The 23,415-nt window shown below is 45.5% G+C and overlaps 1 protein-coding gene across 1 annotated transcript in view; it reads left to right on the forward strand.

The window, feature by feature from the left end:
* Positions 1-23,415, forward strand: part of CACNA1I (calcium voltage-gated channel subunit alpha1 I) — a 94,667-nt gene that overhangs the window by 41,869 nt on the left and 29,383 nt on the right. Inside the window, exons 7-15 of the mRNA XM_026868324.1 lie at positions 5,788-6,094; positions 7,481-7,881; positions 15,996-16,147; positions 16,762-16,947; positions 17,624-17,741; positions 18,220-18,375; positions 18,806-18,896; positions 20,783-20,985; positions 22,749-23,165. Of these exons, the coding sequence (XP_026724125.1) occupies positions 5,788-6,094; positions 7,481-7,881; positions 15,996-16,147; positions 16,762-16,947; positions 17,624-17,741; positions 18,220-18,375; positions 18,806-18,896; positions 20,783-20,985; positions 22,749-23,165 (2,031 nt within the window). The remainder of the gene's footprint in view (positions 1-5,787; positions 6,095-7,480; positions 7,882-15,995; positions 16,148-16,761; positions 16,948-17,623; positions 17,742-18,219; positions 18,376-18,805; positions 18,897-20,782; positions 20,986-22,748; positions 23,166-23,415) is intronic.

Consider the following 23,415-nt stretch of genomic DNA (forward strand, 5'->3'; position numbering starts at 1 on the left):
ACTTGTGATAGCCCCGGGGAAGATTTGTTCCATAACTTTCCCAGGGATTGAAGACTGATGGGCCTATGATTTCCTGGATACTCTTAAGAACTTCTAGTAGATGGGGGTGACATTTGCCTTCTTTCAGTCTTCTGGGACATCCCCCCATCTCCACAACTTCTCAAAGATTATGGAAAACAGCCTCACAATAACATCAGACAGCTCTCTTGACACCCTTGGGTGGATAACATCAGGGTCAATCAATTTGTAGAGGTCAAGCTCCTGTAATATAGTTCACACCCCAACTCTTCCTTCACTGACAATGGGTCTGTGTTTGTATCCATCTGGATTTTTACTTCCAAGGCCTGGGGCTCAACAGTGCTGGTAAAGACAGAGGTGAAGAAAGTGTTGAGAACCTCTGCCTGGTCAGCGTTATTGGTGATAAATTCACCTCTCTGTTTAATAGTGGGCCAATATTTTCCTGCTGTTTCTGCTTTTTGTTTATGTAGCTGAAGAACCCTTTATTGTAGTTTTGACATCTCTGGCCAATTTCAATTTGAACTGAGCTTTTGCTCATCTAACTGCCTCTCTGCACACCCTGGCAATGCCCTTGTAGTTCTCATTGGGTATTCATCCTCTTTTCCATCTCTGGTACGCTTATCTTTTGGTTTGGAGCAGACTCGGAAGCTCGCAGTTAAGTCAAGGGGGTTTCCCACTCTATCCACTTCCCTTACCTTTAAAGGGAATGAACTGGTTTTGTGCTTCCAGGAGAGCAGTATTGAAGCACTTGCTAGCTCCTTTATCCTCTGTGGAAGCTTCCCATGGAAGCTCTGAGTGAGCTGAAGTTTGCTCTTGTAAAATCTAGAACCTTTGTCGTAGTACTAACCTTCAGCATGCTCAGCAAACTCCACAATATTGTGATCACTGCAGCCAAGACCATCACTAACCAAGATATAACAAAGCAGGTTTTCTTGGTTTGTGAGTAGCAAGTCCAGCAGTGCCTCATTCCTGGTTGGCACATCTAACATTTTTATGAGGAAGCAGTCCTCTACACATTTCAGGAACTTTATGGATGATGTGTGAGCTGCTGTATTGTTCTTCCAACAAATGTCTGGGTAGTTGAAGTCACCCATAGAAACCAGGTTCTGTTGACCCAAAGCTTGCTTAAGTGACCCAAATCTTGCTTTTATAGCCTTATCGTCTTGGTTTGGAGGTTGGTAGCAGATGCCTACTGTAAGATCCGCTTTGGACACAATCCCTCTGATCTTGACCCAGAGACATTCAATAGGGCTTCCACAATTGCTGTAGTTGATTTCTATGCGTTCAAGGTTCTCCTTACCATAGAGCACCTCTTCTTCCCTGCCTGTGTTTACAAAACTGCCTATAGCCATCCATCACAATCCTCCAGTTACATGAGTTGTCCCACCATGTTTCAGTTATTCCTATATCATAAATTTCAGACTGGGCATGGAGCTCCAGTTCCTCCTGTTTGTTTCCCAGGCTGCTTGCATTGATACACATACACTTGAGGTGACTGATCTGGTTCACATCTTGGGAGGCAGCTAAGGAACATTTGTCACTGCTCTGGTTGGCTTGGCTTATTTCCCAGTTATGCATTGCCACTTTGGACCCTGCCCCCAGAGTCCTTCAGTTTAAATCCCACCTCACCAAGTTGACCAGCCTGCTGCCAAAGATTCCCGTGCTTTTTCTAGGCAGGTGGATCCCATTCCTCCCTAGCAGGTTATAGTCATCAGAGAATGTCTCATTATTATAAAAGCCAAAGCCCTCACAGCAGCACCAGTTACGAAGCCAGAAGTTGATTTGCATTATAAGTCTATTTCTGGCTGCACCTTTTCCTCTAACTGATAAAATGGGAGAAAAGATAACTTGGGCATCATTACTTTTTTGCTTGCACCTCCAGGGCTTTGTAGTCTTCCTTGATTCTGCCCAGGTTTCAGCTTGCGGTCTCATTCAAGCATGAAAGAGTAGCAAAGTCTGTGCTTTTGACAAGTTGTTGCAACATCTCGGACCCTAGCTCCTGGAAGGTAGCATACCTCATGATTCCTTGTCAGACAGATGGGTGCCTCAGTGCCACTCAACATAGAGTCACCCACTGCAAGCACTTGTTGCTTCTTTTTGCAGTATCCACTGTGTGCTGCTGGTACAGTTTCTCCTTGCGGACCTTGCTCATGGGTGTCTACAACTGTTAGATTTTCATATCTGGTTTTGGTTCTAATGCTGGAGGGTGGGGACTGAAGCAGGGCCCTGCTTTTGTGGGTCACCAGGGTCCAAGGTGCCTTATTCTCTGTGGTGTCCACCACAGAGGCGTCATTCTGAAAACACTTACCTGTCTCGCTCTCAGCCCCTCTAATACTGTGCAGCCTTTTATCTGTTTCCTGAAACTCTGCCACCTGATGCAATGGATCATTAACCTGTGCACATCTTTCACAGGTATTTACCTTTTTTCCAGGAGAAGAGTCTGGGCACTCATTGCAACCTACTAACTGTATAAAGTCTCCTTCCTTACCAGTTCCATCTGGGTGGCAGTGCCAGACATCTCAGGGTTCTTCTCTGTAGAAACACTGGGTTAAAAAGGAGGCGAGTGCCCACCATTATTGCAGAGACCTCTTGAGCTGGTAGGGTGAATATGCGCTTCTGTGTGAACTGCTGCACCATGCTCTGTTCGCCAGTTCTGTTCACAGTGCTCCTGTTTGCTCATGCTCCCCAGGCTGCTTTTATAGGTGTGAGGGTGTCCATGATTGGTCTGGCAATGCCCAGGCCTCATTATCTTGTCTCACAAGAGCTTCTGGCTCCTGGTAGGGGGTCTCTGCTGCCCTGCTGTTTCTCTGCTTCAGGAAAACCACCTGTGTGCCGAGATCTGCCACTCTGCAGGGAGTCAGGCTGGCTTCAGAGCAGCTCCCTTTGGCAACTGACATGTGGGCTTCAGAAGACAACCTGGATATCCAGGCATAAGCAATAAAAATAATGGGCAAGTTAGTCAGCATCTCCAGCACAAGTCAGATTTTCTTAGATACTGCAGAGACAGGAATCATACCTTGGGCTGAAAAAGACCAAGGGTCTGCTTAATTAAAGTACAGCTTAGTCTCAGGGCTGAATGGTACTCCTGTGTTCGGTCTGTGAATCAATGGTCTCCTTCTGCCTCTGTCAGATGCTTTGTCTGACTCCATGTCAGACACTTTCGGTCTCTCCACTCAGCTAGCTGAGAAGGATCACTCAATTACAAGCCATCTGGGACCCTTCCTGTCCTTCTGCTAGCTGGGAGCCAGTGTCAAACTTGGCAGAGCCTTAGAGTTTATGGACATCTTAAGGATTAAACAAGATCATATATTTTGTGTTTGATGTTCCTAGCTAAGAGGTTTAAGGAGTGGGGGTTATTTGCCACATCCAGTCCTCTCACTCCTCCCCTTTATGGTCTTCTGGTGGTGGGTCACAGCAAATGGTGCCCGTGAGGTCAGGGCTTGGTGATGTGAAACCTGAACCCCTCTCCAGATTCAAGCCCAGGTTGACAGTGTGACCCTTCTTGAGGGCATCTTGTTGCCCTCAGTTCCTCTTCTTGTAGCCTAGAGAGAAGGTGTTGCAAGTCTTAATCAGTTGTTGTTTGTGTAGTTGTTGGAAGTTGCAAAGTTCCAGTATCACAGTTGGTGTTCCAGAAATGCATGCGTAGCTGGTGTCCAGCTTCCAACCCTCCCTCACTCAGTGCAAGATGAAGGAGATAACAGAAGGGACAAGCCCGTGTGAGTGTTGTATGGTGCTGAGGGGGAAAAGGGCAGGAGAGTGCATCGGAGAAGAATTTGGATTCCTAGTCATACTCTCATCAGTGAAAACATGCAAGACATCATGGACTAGGGAAAATCTTTAGGGAAGGCAAAGGAATCTGAACAAGGCATGGACTTAATTTTTGAGGTCACATACAGAAGCTGAAGGGAAAATAGGCTGAAATATGAGCAGGAGGAGAGGGAAAAGGAGGGTTCAGTGATGAAAAGAAACAGAATTAGAACAGCTTTGAAGGGTGATGAGAGGAGGAGAAGGAAAAAAAAGCGCCCTTCATTTTAAGATGGTTTATTGTCCTTGTGTTGAATCTGATTGGGAAGGGCTTCATGTTTCAAAGGCTTATTTGATGCTAGCAGGGACCACCCCCATTTGGAATACTGTGAGCCACTGTATTGAGCTTCCAGACAGAGCTGCTGGGCACCTGTGTGCAAGAGAAAGGGACAACCAAGGGGGCAAGCTGGTGAGGAAATGTCAAGGGCTGTGCACTGAGGGCAAGGCTGCTTGGACAAATAAAACAAGATGGGGTATTTGGTGAAAAAATGTCCACCTTTTCCATGCATGAGAGAGAGGGTCAGGTTATTGCCACCTTTTCTTGCCCTCTCCCCTTTGCTGGATAGGTTATATGGAGGAGGACACATGCATGAAGATAAGGGATCCAACTCTGTGTCAGAGCTGTTTGCTTGGAAAGGAAAGATAGGGAGAGGACACTGAGTCCTGTGTGGGTTCATACAGGAGGAACATGGTGCAAGGATGTCCATTGACAGGGATGCTTGTTGTCCAGGGGAAGCAGAAATCTTGAGCTGGTGCTTCCTCTCTTCCTGGGTTCTGCCCCACAGAGACCATTTCAGAGCAGCGCAGACATGTGGTCCTTGTTCAGAGATCAGACTCTCTGTTTTATCAGTGTCATATCACCGTTTACAGCTCTACAGGGAGTAGGCACCAATCAAAACATCATAGTTTTGAGAATGATTTTGAATGTGGTTACCAGCCCTTTTATGTATGAAATTCTCATCACATTGAAGCCCAGGTTTTATCCTAAGTGTAATTTACAGATCTCCTAGTGGAGATCCACCTGTAATTTCATAATATGTAACACTGAGAGTGAGATTTTTAGCTCCAGATCTCTCAGCACCAAGAAATATTTCCTCCATTTTACAAATAGAAAAACTGAGGCAAAGGAAGCTTAAAGGGAACATACAAAGGTGTAAAATAAGCCTTGGTAGACTTTTTTGGGCTTCTGTATGGAGAATAGGAAGAACTTGGGCATTTTTGTTTGTTTCTAAGACATTGGAGCAGTGGGTTGTGGTTGGTTTTGTATTCAAAATGGAAAGCCTACCTAGCTTGGAGGACAAATAAAGGTGCTAATATAATATGTCTAGTATCAGAAGAATAGAAAATGAGCAAGGAAGCACTGTTTTGTCAGACTATTTGGTGTCCGTCTTAAAGTCATTAGTTCTTGTAAACTTGTCTTTGAGTTTAAGAACTCATTCATTTCAGCAAAGTGCCATCTCCCTTGTGAATTAAGGTGTAAATGGTAGAAACAAATAAAATGCTCCGAGAATACTGACATATACTCCAAGAACTGAAGACCGTAAATAACAGTGCATTATTTTTCCAGTAGTAAAGGAGCAATCAGAGAAGAAAGCAACCAAACTACCAAACTAGTCCTCTGTCTTCCACCCGCTGTTTACTACAGGGGAGAGGGGAAAAAAAAAAAAAAAAAAAAAAACAAAGCCTTTGCAGACAACTTCTAAGCGACTTGCTAAAGGTCCCAAAGCCTGCCAAAAGCTGGGCTTGTGTTTCCTGAATTTCAGTTCAGAGCTCTAAATTCTGCATGGAAATGACATCGAGTGAGTTCTCAACCAGTGCTGCCTTTCTCTGAAATCCCTTCTCCATGGTTCCCATTCCTTTGTCTGCTTCCAGTCACTTTCACCTCCTCTATTATCTTACATTCCTCCTGCCACACGTTCTTCCTTGAGCTGACACTGGTTGTCCCTCCTTCTCCTTTGCTACTAGGTGGGCTCCTTCTTCATGATTAACTTGTGCCTGGTGGTCATTGCCACACAATTCTCAGAGACCAAGCAGCGGGAGCACCAGCTGATGCAGGAGCAGAGAGCCCGGTACCTCTCCTCCAGCACTGTTGCCAGCTACATGGAGCCAGGAGACTGCTATGAAGAGATCTTCCAATATGTTTGCCACATCGTGCGCAAAGCTAAACGCCGCACCCTTGGCCTGTACAACAGCATACAGAGCTGGCGCCAGGGCCACGTGGAGCCAAGCGATGCCAAGCTAGGCATGAACAAGAAAAGCCAGGGGCACTACAGTAAGGATTGCATGGGTAAATCTGGAAATGCCAATAGTGGAAATGAGAGAGTAGCTGGGAGCATCTCCATGTGCCAGCTTGCCAAAGGACCTGTTCCTACAAAACACAGAATTAGAATTAATATTGACCATTGAGCATGGGGCCATGGCCAGCGCACCAGACCAGCAAGGTGGGGTTGACCAGCAAGAATGGGAATGAAACCGGGGTGACCAGCAGGGAACATGGGAAACCCAGGTCTGAAACCCAGAGACCATAATGGGATAACATTGAAGGCACTGGCTGAAGCTTGTAAAGGGCTTCAGGTCTGGTATAGCAGGGTGATGATAGCAGTTGGGGAGAGAGAACTATTAAGGGGATATGATGGAGTGGGACTAAGGATTGGACTTGGTGACACAGCAGGTCCCCCAGAGCTCTCCTCCCAAACTGAGTTGATGTGGGACCTCAGGAGAGAGGCAAAGGGAATAGAATTGCAATAGGGTGTCTTCTGAACCAGAGGAGCAATACTGAAGAAGTCGGTTTGATATGCAAGATCAATGGCAACAATTTCTGTTGATGGGAGCACATGCTGCTGTTGTGTAAAATTAGACACAAGATACTATTTAAATTGGATTCCTGGCCTGAAAAGTGACTGTAAAAATGTTTTTATAGAGTTAATATTAACTGCCTGCCAATGTCTTTCCTATGTTATGCTCCCATTAACAAGCAAAAAGGTGGATTTTCCTTCAGCTGGTCTTGCATACTCAGTCTTTCATTTTCTTTACTTGCTGGGAGAAAAAATTCTTCAGGCTTCATGCACTGTGTTAATGATTTAATTGCTTCATTCCCTTGGTGTTCATTTGATCTTCCAGGCCCAACTGGAGGATCAAGGAACACAAATTTAGTTTTCTCACTGAAGTCAGGAGATACGTTCTGATTCAGAGTGCATGGACTATCATTTCCTGGACTCTTGAGATGCATTGCTAATAAAACTTCCCCAATTTAGAGAGTTCAGCTCAGCATATGAGTTCTTTGACCCCACTTGCAGCAGTTCAGGCCAAAAGCAGCCCTCGTTATCGTTCTTCCCTAAGTTCCCACTAACTCAAGCTACTGAGTCTCAAGCTGTGATTCCTGCATCAGACAAAACAGTTCTTCCTTCCTGGACATGAACCCCCCATTGAACCTAATCACTGACAGCTGAACAGTACCATGCCTTCTAGCCAGTCATTGTAAAGCCCTCAACAGCAATGGCTTTTATTGCTGCTCTTGAGATGATGTACCAGTGTTTAGTCATCCTTACAGCTAAAAAGCCCAGTTACCCTGTCTAAATACCCAAAAGCCAAACAGATGCCCAGTTGTGATGTCTTTCTCAAAGCCTTCTCTTTTAAGTGTGATCATTTTTCTCCCCAGGGCTTTGCCAGCAGCATAACTCTCTTGACTGCCCTCCTCAGGGCTTGGTCCAGCCCATTGCTGTGACAGCAACCTCTGATCCCACCAACTGCCCCCAGTGTCATAGAGGGGAGCACGAAGTATCCCAAAGGCTCTCTGTCCTGGATAGTGCTGACTCAGAGCAGGATGGAGGAGCCAGCGAAGAGGAGGGGGAGGGCAGCAGAGAGGACCAGGGTGCCTCGGCACTGGAGAAGGAAGAGGAGAGAGTGGAAGGCGGTGGACGGTTGAAGCTCTGCAGTGACATGTGGCGAGAAGTGAGGGTCAAGCTTCGAGGGATTGTCGACAGCAAGTACTTCAACCGTGGGATCATGATCGCAATTCTAGTAAACACTATCAGCATGGGCATCGAGCATCATGAGCAGGTAAGTCTTCTCAGGGCATAGAGTGGGCAGCAGGAACTGGTGAGCCCTGCTTGGACTTATAGCCTTTCTAAGCAGCTGATGCAACTTGGTAGCAGAGACTGAGAAATTGGGACCCCAGGCCACAGCACAGATGGTCCCAGTATGGCTTTGGAGAAAACCTCAGGACCTTGCAGGGTCTTTTCTTTCTTACCCCTGCACTTAATCACTTACAGTGTCCCATGTATTTTCCTCTCAGCTCTTTTCAATCCCTTTCTTTTCCTCCCTGCTCACTGTTATCCCTCTGTTTTTCTTTTTTACCTGTCTTCTCTTTCCATCTGCTTCTGTTTCCTTCACCCTCATCTCTTCCATCTTCCTCATCTCTCTCATTTCTCTCTTCATTAGCTTACTGAATCTTTAGTCTATTTGCTTAATTTAATGTGCCCTCTGGGGATGTCACAGGCACTCCACCAGCATCTCAGTTCAAATCCATCAACTTGCTAGCCTTTCCAGTTTAATTAATAGATGCCTGAGCACAGTCTATCTATACCAGAAGCCTAGGGTAGGCACCACCTCCCATCTCCAGTCATTTTGGGGACTCAGATGGCTTGAGCCTTTCCCTTGACCTGACAGCAAGAAGTGATAGATAGGTCAGACATAGACAGCAGGTGTAGGCACAGGTTGGATTTTCATGCCAATAGTTTTCAGGCAGCTCTGAGTCAGCAGTGCACTTTATCCTAATGACAGACTTGCAAGATGGATAAGGATTGTGTGCCCTCATTTTATAGCTGGGAAACAGAGGCTGTGTCTACTTTGTGATGTGCAGAGCCAGCTTCAGAGGGTGTTAAGCATGCCCGTGACCTTACATCTGCATTGCCAGCCGGTAGCTCTGTTGCACTTTATGTTAAAGGAGTCCATGCTGTACACCCATGTCTCAGATCTATACCGCCAGTCTGAATGTGACCATGATTCACTCCACGTGTGCCCAGATCAGAAAAATAAGAGTTCACTCCACTACTGAGATGCTGACTGCATGGAAGCTTTGGAGACAAGGTGAAGTCTAATCCTGAACACGGTCTCAGGCAGCAAAGAGACAAGCAGTGAATCTGGTTCAAGCAAGACACTCAGCTTTGTCCTGTGCTGTATCAGGGTGGAGGTCTTGAGACCCAGAGTATCTTAAATTCCCTGTTTGAGGCAACACAGTGTCTGAGCCAGTATTTAAAGCCTCAGATGTCTGGATCCCACCCACATACCAAGCATTACACCAGTTTTCAAAGCCCAGCTACTTTCTGATACAAGGATGAGAAACCTTAATTTGATCCCAGAACTGCACTGGATGCTTCAGTACCAGAAAAATACTGGCAGGAGCTCAGAGGAGAATGAAGAAGAGGCTGGAGGGGCTGACTCATGAAAATAGATAAAAAAGAGCAATGTATTTATCATGTAGCAGAGAGATGAGTAAGGGTTGAAGCCCAGGACAATATGAAAATTGCCCACTGATGTTTTAAAGATGTGAGCATCAAGCAGGGAGACTCATTGTTCATTTTGGTTTATTGGAGACAGCATGAATTAAGAGTTTATCAGAAGAATATTTGAGCTGGAGGTAGAGAATTCACTCTCATGTTTTGGCTATTGTGAGTGCGGATTTAAGCCCTTCTAGGCTGCCTCTGCTGTGTTTGTACAGCCCACAGCAGAGTGGGATCTGCCTGCAGCCTTGAGGCTTCTAGTAGCAGGTTATTAATGATACATCCCTACATTTATGCTATTGCTTTTTATCCATAAGTAGCTAGGAAAAGCTTATGACCCTGCATGCTGTTTCTACTAGAAACAGATGTCAGACAAATTGATCATAACTGAAAAATGTGGTGCAGTCTGTTTATTTAAAATATATATACTGAATCCTGTTTCCCTGGCACAAGATAAAAAAAATAAAAAATATTCAGACTATACCATGAATTCCGGGTTCTTTTCAGTCAGCGGTTAACATGAGAACACACAGGCATTTGCACTTCCCTTTGCTCTCTTCATTTTTTCCTTAAGTCATGCTATCAGTACATGATACAGTCTGAGAGACTGGTGCTTCATTGCCTCGTTTTTCCTTCTTTCTTTCTTTCTCTTTTTCCTGTTGTTTTTCCTCCCAGAAACACAATTTTTCACAGAACAATATCTAGCAAAACCCCTCTGCCCAGAGATCTGTGATTTGCAGGGTGATGCCATCCTATGTCTGAAGTCGATTCTGTTGCTTCAGCTGCTTCATCATATGAATGTCTCCTGGCCTAGAGCTAATGCATACAGAGACCTCTCAAGGTTTTATTTTCTGGTGCATGGGAGATCACAATCCCAGCCACTCTCTAGGGATGTATCTGGCTGGGCAGAAGGATTTGTGAAGGTGTCACAGGTTTGAACAGTACTGGGAGCAGCTCATGGCACATCCATCAGCTCCTCACTGCTCCACTGTTTAGGGACTACACACAGGTGAGCTGGCCTGCTGACCAAAGCAACCACCACCCATCAGGTTAAGGGGTGAGAGAGACTGCAGGAGCCAGGCACAAGGTTCAGGTTTAAACGCACAGGGACCTGGGGGACAGAGCCCATGTGCGAGTCTTACCTTTGATTCCTGAGCCTTAACCAACAGAAAGAAAAACACGTTATTATCTGTTTGTTACAATTCAGGGGTTTAATATTCACAGTGTTCTTGAGCCAGGAGACTTAACGTCAGCAACTCAAACCACTTTACTTGGATCCAAATCACCTTGGAATTTGGCTTTGTTTAATTTATCCATCCAGTCCCTTGTCCTGTCCTGTCCTGTTTATGTGGCCAAGACAGCTTCCCATCTACTTATATGTTTCTTGTGAGGGAAATCAACTCATTTTGGGACAAACTGCACTGCTATTAGTCATTTTTAATCCTTAAATTTATCACAAATTTTCACTTGTAAATAGATGTTTATTCAAATCCATTAGTGTGCATTATACCATGTAATATCCTCAGTTTTAGGCCTTCAGATATTGCTGGGACACTGCACAAGCCAAAATCTATAATTTCAAGATTTGTCCTGCTTGAAATAATTTTTGCAGTTCTCCAGATCTGTTTCTACTTGGTAGTGTCTATTTTTAAAATCCAGTGTAGAAAATCAAGATATTAGATGCTTGTGGCTGTCCGGAAGGATCCTCTTAAGAGGCTTACTTTTTAAAATATTCACAGAGGATCTGGTGCTGCTCGCTTTTCTCCTTTATTCAGCATGAGAATGAAGAGCTGGTCCCAGCTGCATGTCCCAGGCTGCCTTTCTCAGGTATTTCTCGAATGACCTGTTGGACTCAAGCTTCTTTGCCATTAGTAGCCTAAGGGAATTGCTGAGTAACTTGGTTTATCTTCTCCAGTATCTACTTAGAGTATTCCTTCATATATCAGATCAATACTTTGAGTTCTGTCTTGTGTGGATCTGGAGATGATCCCTTGTTTCCTAACTAGACCAGCCCTGTGGATTGGTACCTTCATATCCTTTAGCCTGTGTGATTTCCCTTTATACCATCATTTATTGCATCCACAATTTACAGTTATTGCTTCTCTTTTTGCTATTTGCTGCTTGACAGAAACATTCAGCCAATGTCCAAGTCAGCTCATCATGCTGACATTTCGTAGATGATGGAACAGTCTCCCTGGGGTGTTAGATGAAACCATATTACTTCAGTCTTGTAAAACTAGGGTATAACAAAACATCATGAAAATATGCATTGGTTGTGGGGTGGTGATTAGAATAAGTAAAAGCCAGTTGATATGTTCCATGGCTGATGTCTATGACTCTTCTGTTTATTTCAAATGACTTTGAAATGGTGAGTAAAAATGGACAGCTGGAGAGACCTCTCTATGGAATATTTCTCTCTCATGTTCTCAGAGGCAGTGATGTGCAGCTACTATTTGGTAGGGCTGGTCTGCATAGATCACATCAGTTACTCTTCTGTTTCTAGACAGTTGCAAATTTACTCCTGGCTAGGAGAAGCTTCTCCTGCAGGGGCTTCATGGTGGTCTGTGTATTCTTAACCTTTCCTATAGTGCAGGAGTTTCTGACTGCTGTCAGATAATGGACTAATTACATTTTCAGTCTTATCTGACATAAGAACTCCAATGTTAGTTAGTAAGTAAATGAAAAGGGGGGAAAAAAGCTGAGACACTGCCCTCTGTTACCACAGTTCTAGTTTCTGATCACTGGGTAGGAGCTCTGAGGTAGATCTGAATCATACATTTCACTCTCAGTATTTGATCTACATTGTTAAGGATGAAGGACTTTGTGCCATGAAGATGTGAATTAGGTAGTTTCATGGATTTGGATTTGGCAAGAGATCTATACCCAGAGTAGGTGAATCACAGAGTGGTTAATACACTGGCTCTGGGTGTGTTTTGCCCCCTTGGATCTCTCTCCTCTTCAAGCCACCCTCCTCACCCCAACACTCAGCTCCCACAGTTTTGTTCAAATTTCTCTCCTAGTGTAAACCTAGTGTAAACCATGGCTTGGCAACGTGAGCAGACTTCTTGTGGGGAGATTTCTGGTGTTCCCTGGTTCTGCTTGGACTAAAATAGCCTCGAATTCAGGCCTTTACTTGTGAACACTTCAATTAACAGTTTCTATGTAAACCTGGGTGGCCTGGGAGGAGGAAGCCTTGCTAATAGTTTTAATGATAAATGCCCGAGTGCTGTCTGGGAGCCTGGGGAGTTCTCACAGCTGTGAGGTGACACATCGGTTGTGTTGGGGATCCCATGTGTTGGTAGGAAAAAGAGGAGGGAACCGCTTCTTCCCTGTACACTTTCCCCCTTCATCAAGTTCACATTTCCCTGGTCAGAGAGTCCCAGCCCCAGCCTTATCCACTGTCACTCATGGCCACACTGCCCTACATGTGAGGGTATCCCCACACAGGACACAGTCCGTGGTGACCCCCACCCTGCAGCCCTGGCTGCCAGCTGAGGGCTCTTTGAACTCTGCCGAATTATCTGTATCTCCAGAAATGGCTGCAAAGGAGGATCTGCCTTTAGCCAGTGAGCATGCCTCATCAGTTATCTCCTCTCTCTTTTTCTCTTATTTTTTTTCTAAATTATTCCTTTTGTATTGCTCTTCCTTGCCCAGCCTTTACTTCTTTCCTACTCAGTTTGTAAAAATCTCTCCTTCTCTACTTCTTGTGAGTGCCAGTGAGTTTATTCTTTTTTCAGCTTTGTTTCTTCATTCCTCTTTTGCTGCCTTTCTCTCTGCCCATCTCTCCTTCCTTTCCCTGCCTAGTCTTTCCTGCCCCTCTCTCTAGGAAAGATGCTTTGCTGGGGCTGATTGATGGCCCATTAGAAAAAGATTAACAGGTGGAGGCTTGATTAGAGAAACAGATGTCAGGGAAGGAAGGAGAGACAGGGGAACAGGTGACCTTTTCCACAAGTGAGATGCAAGCATGGCTTTTCAAACATCAATTGCTCCCTAGGACAGCACAAGAGGGAACATGTGGACAGCAGAGAGGAAGATAATCCACCATCACAGCCTGTCACTTTTTTACATTGCTCATTCTCACTGACATAATAATTTGATTCAGGCTGAAATTGGCATCTCTGTTTAGCATATGGACCTCACGTTCCAGCAAGTGTCATTACTGCCTGGCTCTTGGTGAAGTGATCTTCATCTCTCCCTTCCCATGTGCACTTGCTCGTTCTTTCTCTCTCTTTTTTCCTATCTCCTCTCTTCACTTCCCCTCATTTTCAGGGTGGTTTTGTTATTCAAATGTAATTACAGATGGAAATTGAGCCATCTCCCCTTTTTTTGATTTTAAAGAAAGGGAGTATTTCAATAAAAAGCTGCAATGAGGAGTGCAAGAAATTAGAAAAGAGCATGGGAAGACACAGATGTGAGGAGCAATTTCTAGTCCATTTGCTCACTTGGAAGGATCTGGTCCCCTAGGGGTCAAAGCATCCCCCAGCTTCAGGGGGAGGATCAGACCCAGAACTGCATTCCTCCCTCACTTCCCCTTCTACCAGCTGAATAAGTAACAGGCACAGCCAACACAAAGGTTGCCCTTCAGAAAAACAACAATTTTGCAGTTGTCAGGGAGAGACTGTGAATCCTCTTCCTAGTGTGCACTAATACTGAGTTCATGATAAAAATATTGGCTCTGACCTGCAAGAACTCACTTTTTTTGTTTCTGCAGTGCCAGGAATGCCTGTCCTGCCTTGTCCTGAACAACAGGCTTTTGCAGTTTTCTTGTTCCCATCCATTTTATGTGATGCTTAAAAGAGTGGCCTGGTGGCCAGACATATCTCAGATCATCATATATGAAGGAAGAGGGGAGTCTTCAGCCACCTTGTCGGCATGGGTCACCAAACAGTAAGAGTAGTACTGCCTGCTACCAGAGACTGGGTCAGACTCACCTCGAAGGCTTGAAGCTGGGCTCAGCGCTGCAGTAGGTTAAACCTCAAATATGTAACCTTGTCTGAGGTCTGACATAATTGTCCCAAGGTAGACATGGAAATCTGAGCCAGAGGAGCCCTGAAGAAGTGCCTTGGAGCTGCTGTGCCTTGTCCCTCTGTTTGGGAAGGTGGCACACCTTCATCTGGAGCAGGTCCCCACCAGCTGCTGCTAGGGGAGGTGATGACCAGCTACAGCCAGGTGAATTGCCCTAGCAGTCTCATGTGGTCTGAAGGCCATGGGTTGCCTAGAATGGCCCCAAGACACAACCTATTATACTGGGAGGAAGTTTTTCTCTCACTTTGCCATTGCCATGGTAGTCTCCCTGGGCTATGTATGTGTGTGCCTAAGTAGGTGCAAACATGGGCAGGCTTGTGTATGTGTTGCCCCTCATGCATCTGACTTTGCTCAAGACCTCAGCCCTTGCTGTTTGTCCTGGGGCACTCCTAGTCTCTGGGTGAGAGGTGATCTGAGCAGATGAGTCCATGCTGAATTCACTGTGCAAATTCCTCCTTTTCACAGGGGATGGCATCCCTCATCAATGACATAAGTGCAGCCTCTGACTCTCTCTGAAGCATTATCATTCCTGAGGAAATGGTCTAGGCCCTTTCCTGACCTTGTCAGAGAAGTTTCCAAGGCTGCACACACTGAAGAAAAAGTAATTAATTCAGAAAACAAAAGGAGGAGTAATTTAATTTGCTCAGACTTGTTCCACTGAAGAAATCATTAAAACACTTTCTCTCATATGCACAAACACATTGGTCTCTGCTGGAGAAGGCTGTATCACTGTGGCTGAAAAATGTGTCAGAGATTCAACAGAAAAAATGCCTGAGGCAGGGTCAGGTTGCCTTTTTTTTTTTTTTTTTCTTTCAACACAGTCATCTTGTGTCATCCCTGGAGATTTTCAACTTGTGCATCTGCCTTTCTCCTCTCACTGTCCATTTTCCTCTTTTCCTCACCCTGTCCTGCTCCTCCTGTCCCTTACAGATAGGTGTTAGCAGTTTGTCCCTCCTCACTGTTGTCTTATTTATCCAGTCTGATATTCACTTGGGTAATTCTTAAGACCACTCTGAGGATAGAAGCATGAGAAAAGACTTCTAGAGCAAGACTGGAAAACTAATGCATACAAAGGATTTGGTGAGGAGTGGGAAAGAAAAAAGTGGGGAAGGGAAAAAATAGAGGGGAAAAGGGCAGAGAAGTGCAGTGATGTTCAGAGAAAGATGAGGAGCTGTTTTCTATCATTCAGATGTTTTCAGAATTTCAGCAAAAACTTGTGCCATCTACCTGTGGAAACCTCAGAAAACCAAATCCTTGAAGAAAGAGATTGACCACAGATCAGCCACTTTTTCTTGCTTAAAAAAAATATACTCAAGTTCTTTGCACAAAGTAAAGCAGCCTTTAGCCAGGGGACAAGGATATGGGGTGGGATGTGGGAGATGCTTGGTCAGTTTTGGCTGTGTGAATGGCTGTAGGGCTGCTGGTCATATCTAGTAAAAGCATTTGTTAAGGACATAATTGATGATGACGGTAGTAAATGTGCAAAGGAATTGGAGAGTAAGTGGCTCTTTCCAGCTCTGCTCTAATCTCACCCATGGGAGATTTGCAGCTCCCTACAAAGCCTGTCCCTTGGGAATGGTGGAACTTTATTTCCCATAATTTCAGGGCTCTTTCCATTCTGAATTTCTGAATTTCCCTTCTCTCCAGCCAGAGGAGTTGACCAACATCTTGGAGATCAGCAACGTTGTCTTTACAAGCATGTTTGCCCTGGAGATGATCCTGAAACTTGCTGCTTTTGGTCTCTTTGATTACCTCCGCAACCCCTACAACATCTTTGACAGTATCATCGTCATCATCAGGTGACAAGGGCCTTGGGGATCAACTGAAATATACATAAAAAAGAGTACCAAGAGCTTGCAAGTTTTCATATGCCTTTTCAAAAAGGATTTAGCAGCCATACTAGAAGTAGCTGAGCTGATGCACAAGGCCAAGGACTAGGAGACCAAGATGTCTTTTTCCATCACTTGGTGACCCTAGGCAAGCCACAAATAATTTCTGCCCTTCAGTTCTCTCCTCTGTAGAATGGAGGCAATTGTATTTGCCTTGCAAATCCACAACAAATACTGGCTGTGAAATATTTTAAAAATACACAAATTAAGGATGCTACAAATGTTTGATGTGTGATAGAAGAACTTGTCTTGCTGGAATTTAATGCTGCCTTTCCTCATTCCTGCAACATGCCATGTTCATGTTCTTAAGAGATAAATGTACATAAGTACACATAAGTATAAGCCTATAGTATATACTTCTTAATTATGTCTTGCTCAATCAGATTTTCTCTCTGAGCACTTTACACTTGCTGCTAATGCAAAGGTGAAAACTTAGATTAGTACTGTTATTGCTCTCTCTCTCCTGTTCATTCACTTGTCTTTCATTTTCTCCCTTGTGCTCCCTGGGCCTCTCTGGGCCTTAGCATCTGGGAGATCATTGGCCAGTCGGATGGGGGCCTCTCTGTGCTGAGAACTTTCCGTCTCCTGCGGGTGCTGAAGCTGGTGCGTTTCATGCCCGCATTGCGCCGCCAGCTTGTGGTGCTGATGAAAACTATGGACAACGTAGCCACTTTCTGCATGCTCCTCATGCTCTTCATCTTTATATTCAGGTGAGGAGGCACTGAGTTGCCTTAGAATGTTTTGGAGAGGCACTGCCATGGCTCACATGGACAGCAGCTTCAGAGCACGGCCACGTGACTTGTCTTGCCCACTGCTTTAGTCTTAGGCAGCACTGACAAATGTTTATTTGTTCATAAGGGCTGAGGTTACTGCTGCTCTAAATTGGGTTCAGCAGCTGAAGATTTAGACTGGATGGGCTGGAGAAATACTGCCACCAAATGCGCACATTGAGCATAATGTCCCATTGCAGGATAGGTGAAATCTCTTGATAATCAACATTGGCTGCAGGACCTGGAGTCTGGAGGCTGACTCTGGCAGAAGGGCAGCAGAAAGCAACCAAAAAAGTTTGCCAGTGCATCTACATAGATGCAGTGGTAGGGAGACAAAGAAAAATCAGACTAAATAAGAACAATGGAGTGAGCAGATCTGAAGGGTTGGAGGGAATACATGAGCTTGGAGGGGGTACAGATGGAAAGCAAGGGGTTTTGGTGAACTACAGGCGTGCAATATATAGCTCCTTCTTTACAGATAGGTCCCAGTGGTCTGGCTGTGTTGTTCTACCCCTTGCTCCTGTGGTGTTCCATGAAATTGTTGGGAGAAAAAAAGAGATGAGCTCATTGGTGTGGCAGAGATATTTGACACCATCTCCACTTCTTGTCCTAACAGCATCCTGGGAATGCATATCTTTGGTTGCAAGTTCAGCCTCAGGACAGACACAGGAGATACAGTTCCTGACCGGAAGAATTTTGACTCCCTGCTGTGGGCTATCGTCACTGTCTTTCAGGTGAGCCGGCTTTGCTCTCTATGGGTCAGGGCAAAGTGAAGAGGATCAGGAGGCACTTTTACTCATGGCAGAGTGTCATGCTCACTCCTGATAGCACAAAAGGCTGCACAAAATGCTCTAGCATGTGATGTTTGGAGAAAGATCAATTGCATGTTGTAACCAAACAACTCGTGTATCTCTCAGGCAGGGGCACTCCTTCCTTCCTAGGAGACAGTTTGCAAAGGTCACTTCTATTGTAGCAACTCCCATGTTTAACACCATGACCTCAGTACATGGCTGCCCTCATGGTTGCTCTAATTTCTTCTTGCTCAGCTAATGTTATCAGGGCAGTACCACAACTAGACAGTGACAATGAGCAGTTGGGTGTGTGGTTATGGGGAAGTTAAGAGGCCTGATGTGTATCCTTTCACTGTCCATTTCTGAGAATCCCCTTCACATTTTTCCTTCATGTTTATGTGGCCTCTACTCCTGGTTGCAGATCCTAACCCAGGAGGACTGGAATGTTGTGCTTTATAATGGCATGGCCTCCACCTCACCATGGGCATCCCTCTACTTTGTGGCTCTCATGACATTCGGCAATTACGTGCTCTTCAATCTGCTGGTGGCCATTCTCGTGGAGGGGTTCCAGGCTGAGGTGAGTTGCCACCAAGGCCTCATCAGGAGGAAGAGAAAAGCTGCTAAAGAGGTGACATTTGAGATACTTCGAGGGTACTGGGGTGGACGACTCCCAGAGCATCACACCTCTGTCATTTCCCTTGTTAAGTTCAGAGTGGGCCTCATTTAAAAAAAAAATAAAAATAAAATGACTGTGTTAATCCTTGCAAGGAAAGGGAGTTCGCAATTTCCATCCTGTGCAGATCCTACCCTACTATCATGAGTCCTTTGCCCCTCCAAAAGCAAGAACACAGTATGTCAGCCATCCCAGGTCACACAAGACTCTTTCCCGTGATGACACTGATGCCTGGCTGCCAAGGAGGATTTTACAGTTATTCCAGCAATGAAAGATAAAGACAAATGGTGTTTTCTGTGTATGAGTTCACAGCTTCTAAATTTGTGTGTTCCAGGGTGATGCCAACCGGTCATACTCAGATGAAGATCAGAGTTCATCAAACATGGAGGAGTTAGATCAGTTCCAAGAGGTCCAAGAAGGCTCAGGTACAGTAGCTCAAACAGCCTCATTTCCTTATCCTCCACTGCTGTTTAGTGAGAAATCGGAAAGCAGATTCTGCAGAAAATTCACTCTCATCTCCAAGAACTTACTGGTTTTCATTTTGAACTTTATGCTAGTTTGTGGCATTATCTGTGGAAAAATAGAGCTGTGCTGGCATCCCGAGGAATGTGATAGCTAAGGGGAGCGGTTCTTCAGTGACCTACAGAACAGCAACTAGGACCAAAAACTGTCTCTACTTAGCTTCAGGGGCACCATTTCAGGAACACTGTGTCCAAATCTAGGACTCACATTTGGATAGGGGATAGCAACACATTAAAAAGAACTCAGACAAATCTGGAAGTCTTGCCTCATAGCGAGAGGCTAATGAAGCTTAGAGAAACTAGAGAACTGACTTGATCACACACTCTGTAAGTGCCAACCATAAAGAGAGGTTTCTGGTCATAGATGGCTCTTTAATTGAGCAGAGAAAAGCATAATGAGATTGTAAATGTTGGAAGCCGAAGCTAGAAAAATTCAGACTTTAAGAAGCCACATATTTTTAAGGAAAGATAATTAACTGTTGGAACAGTCTGCCTACAAACTGCCAGGTAGGGTCTCCACCCCTCGAAGTCTTTCCTTGAAGACTGCAAGTCTTTCTACAGGAAGTATTATACTTCAGAAAGGACTTGGTGGCGAAGAGCAGAAAGAGTAGCTCGCTCCCAATGGATTGCAAGGAGCTAAGAGGGAAGGACAGCCAGGTGGGAGGGCGGGGACCACACTGGCAAAGGCACAGTACTCATACAAGGTGAGCAGAGCAGGTCCGCTGACACTAGCCAGGTTCAGCCAATGGTTCAGTGATTGCCAGGAAAGTCCACAGTGATGAGGTAGGTCTGAGGTCAAGCCAAGAAGTCCAGTCAGCAAGACAAGATCAGGATCAGCAAGGTGTAAGGACAGGCACAAGCATACTCACAGCTTAACCCAGACAAGGACCACAGGTGCAGATCTGAGCTTAAATGCAGCTCCCACAGCAAGGAGCAGTGTTGGCTTATCACAGCTCTTTCCTGCAACTAAGCTGTTCTTGCAGCAGTCTGATCCTGGTTTACATGGCTGTACCATATCAGAGTTTGAATGTAGGCAACCAAACCCCTAGGAGGGCAGATGGGGAAGAGGTTAGAGAGTCTGTTGGTGCATTCATGGCAGTGACACTGAATGCAGGAGATTATATGTGATCTTTGTTATGCAATGAGTCAAACAAAAATGATTGTTCCAATCCTTTCAGGCATTAAAATCCAGTAACACATTCTCTCCATCCATCTCGACAAATGCTGATGGTCATCCATGGCACCTAACATACCTCTCAAAGGTGTCCTGGATCTTCAAGGTCAATGATCAGTCATTTGAAGAGGGCCAATGTAATAAGATAGACTGAGATAAAGACTATGGCTGCAGGTCTCCCCCCATCTTAGTCTCTTCTTCAGTGTCTCAGCCTAACTGCTTTAAATAGCCAGTCTGAGAGACAGTGGTATTCGTTCAGACCTAAAGATGCAGGTGTCTTCCTGGCATGCAGAAGCACACTGTTCTCCCCTTGGTGCCAGGATTTGACTTCTTGCTCTGCCTGTCAGCCTGAGTCTGCCTGACAAGCACTCCACTTGTCTCTCTGGCCCCAAAGAGAGCTGCCATCAGTTTTGGGGACTGAGGAAAATACTTGAAAGTCTTCCCAGCTTGCACTGCTTTTGTCACAACACCCTAAATCAGAAGGAATCGATGTTGATGCTAAACAGCTAGTATTCTGTTAGCAGCTGCTAACATGCTAAACAGCTTAGTCATTGACAGAGTCACTGCATAGTGAGGAAACCACCATCTTCTTTTCTTTCTGCATATTTCCACATAGATCCCAAGCTGTGTGCAATTCCTGTGACACCTAATGGACACTTGGACCCATCCTTGCCTTCTTCCAACCTACCAGTGGCTGCTGGCGGTGTCACCAACTCTTCACGCAACTCCCTGCAGCCTGACCAGATCCTTGTTGCTGTTGGGTCCCGGAAGAGCAGTGTGATGTCCCTGGGGAGAATAACCTATGACCAGCGGTCCTTGGTGAGTGAGTGAGTGAGTGAGTGAGTGAGTGAGTGAGTGAGTGAGTGAGTGGATATGTGTGTTGCACCTTCTTTCAACATCCAAGCACACTTCTGTCTTTCTGCCATCATCAGGGGATTGCTGTGGAGGATTGCACTGCTGCTGTAGGCTTCTAACACGGGCACATTGCCTGTCTTTTGGAAGCCAGGTCAGTTCACATTATTGTACTGGTTTTGGCTGAGATAGATTTAATTTTCTTCACAGTAGCTAGTATGGAGCTACATTTTGGATCTGTGTTGAAAACAGTGTTGATAACACAGGGATGTTTTAGTTAATGCTGAGCAGTGCTGACACAGTCAAGGCCTTTTCTGCCTCTCACCCCACCCCACCAGTTAGTAGGCTGGGGGTGCACAAGAAGTTGGGAGGGACACAGTCCGGACAGCTGACCCCAACTGACCACGGAGATATTCCATACCATATGACGTCATTCTCAGCATATAAAGCTGGGGTAGAAGAAGGAAGAGGAGGTGTTCAGAGTTACAGCATTTGTCTTCCCAAATTACATTACATGTGATGGAGCCCTGCTTTCCTGGAGATGGCTGAATGCCTGCCTGATGATGGGAAGCAGTGAATTAATTCCTTGGTTTGCTTTGCATGCGTGCACGGCTTTTGCTTTACCTATTAAACTGTCTTTATCTCAACCCACGAGTTTTCTCACTTTTACCCTTCTGATTCCCTCCCCCATCCCACCAGAGGGGAGTGAGCAAGTGGCTGTGTGGGACTTAGTTGCCGTCTATTTCCAGGTTATTGATCTATATTCCATTGAGTGTGGGATTCGGTGCTTTTATATTCTTCTGATGAGAGAGAGGGAACATTAAGAAGACAGAGTCTCCCTCTTAGAGTGAAACATGTTTTGTCCTCTTGCCCTTTCCTTGTTTTCCTAGACCACAGGACACAAAATTATGCCCTTCCTTAAGAGCAGAGGAGTATCTGGGTGATGCCAGAGCTTTCAAGTCCCATAATAGATGTTTTTTCTAGAAATTTTTGTAACAATGAAGAGAGATATCTTGAGTTGGAGCTCCCCATAGCAGGTCCTGCTGCCCCTTAGCACTTTCCCAAGCACTGCTGGCTGTCCAGCCAATGCATCTCAGACTTGTCCATGTTGTAACATCAGCTTCTGGGCTTTCTACCCACTGACACACACAGCTTTGGGGGAGTGCATTGGTGCTCAATGTTATTGTGCCCCTGTTATTTCTCAACAGGGCAAGCTGGCAGCTGTGTACTACATGATATCTTGCCAATATGGTTGAACTAGACTATAACCACCAGTCTGTTTCTCTCATTTCTTCCTTTTACGAAGACTGTACTCAAAGTTGGTGTGTCAGATTATCCATCACCCTGTACCTTGTGTTATCCTTTACCCTAGGGCAGTGTAAAAAGCTGCCAATCAGATTTTTTGAGAGCTTTATTCTTGCTCTCTGCTGGTGTAAGTAACAATATCAGGCACTTGGCCTTTGGCTTTATTATTTACCTTCCCCATAAGTGCTTTGTGCACAGATGGTGCTCTAAAGTAATCACAGCCAACACCATTGCTAGCTCATTATCAATTTATTGTCAGATTTACAGAGATTGCTGCTAAATTCCCACCATGCTACTTCCTCAATGGCTGAAAAATGGCAGCTTCCTGGCTTAGGGGCCCAGGGAGAAGTCTGTGATATGAAATAGGATCGCATGCTCGCTCCTTATGCCCAGAATCACTGACTCCCCATCCCACTCTCTTACAGTCCAGCTCCCGCAGTTCCCACTATGGTGCCTGGGGCCGCAGCGGAGCCTGGGGGAGCCGTCGCTCCAGCTGGAACAACCTGGCCCGGGGACACAGCCTGAAGCACAAACTTCCCTCTGCTGAGCATGAATCCCTCCTGTCTGGGGAAAGGCACAGGGCAGCAGATGGGGAGACGAATGGGACAGGAAGGGTTCTTCATCACCGCCGGACGCTCTCCCTGGACAACAAAGGCTCCTGTGACCTGTTGGAGTTGGCCTCGGTCCCATCTGGCCACAGAGTGACCCATAAGATGAGACCAGCATCCGGGGCCAGTGAGCATCAAGACTGCAATGGTAAAATGCCCAGCATTGCCAAGGAGATCTTCCCAAAGATGAACAACCGCAAGGAACGAGGAGAGGATGATGAAGAGATAGATTATGTGAGTACTTGGTGGAGGGAACCTGGGATTATAACACAGTGCTTTGGGAAACCTCAAATTCATCCTCAAGTTTCAGTCTCCCTGCCATGGATGGGAGACCTTGCAAAGGTGCTTTAAGTACAGCTGGAGGACAACATTGAACAATAAGATGAGAGCTTCTAGGCCCAGACAAGCTCAAGCCACATTGTCAGGCTGCCTGCAAGGCAGTCATACTGATGGATGGTGGGAGGAAGGCACATGTGAGGCATGT

The sequence above is a fragment of the Athene cunicularia genome, assembly GCF_003259725.1.
Source record: "Athene cunicularia isolate RWA chromosome 1 unlocalized genomic scaffold, athCun1 chr1_part2, whole genome shotgun sequence".
Classification (NCBI taxonomy): Eukaryota; Metazoa; Chordata; class Aves; order Strigiformes; family Strigidae; genus Athene; species Athene cunicularia.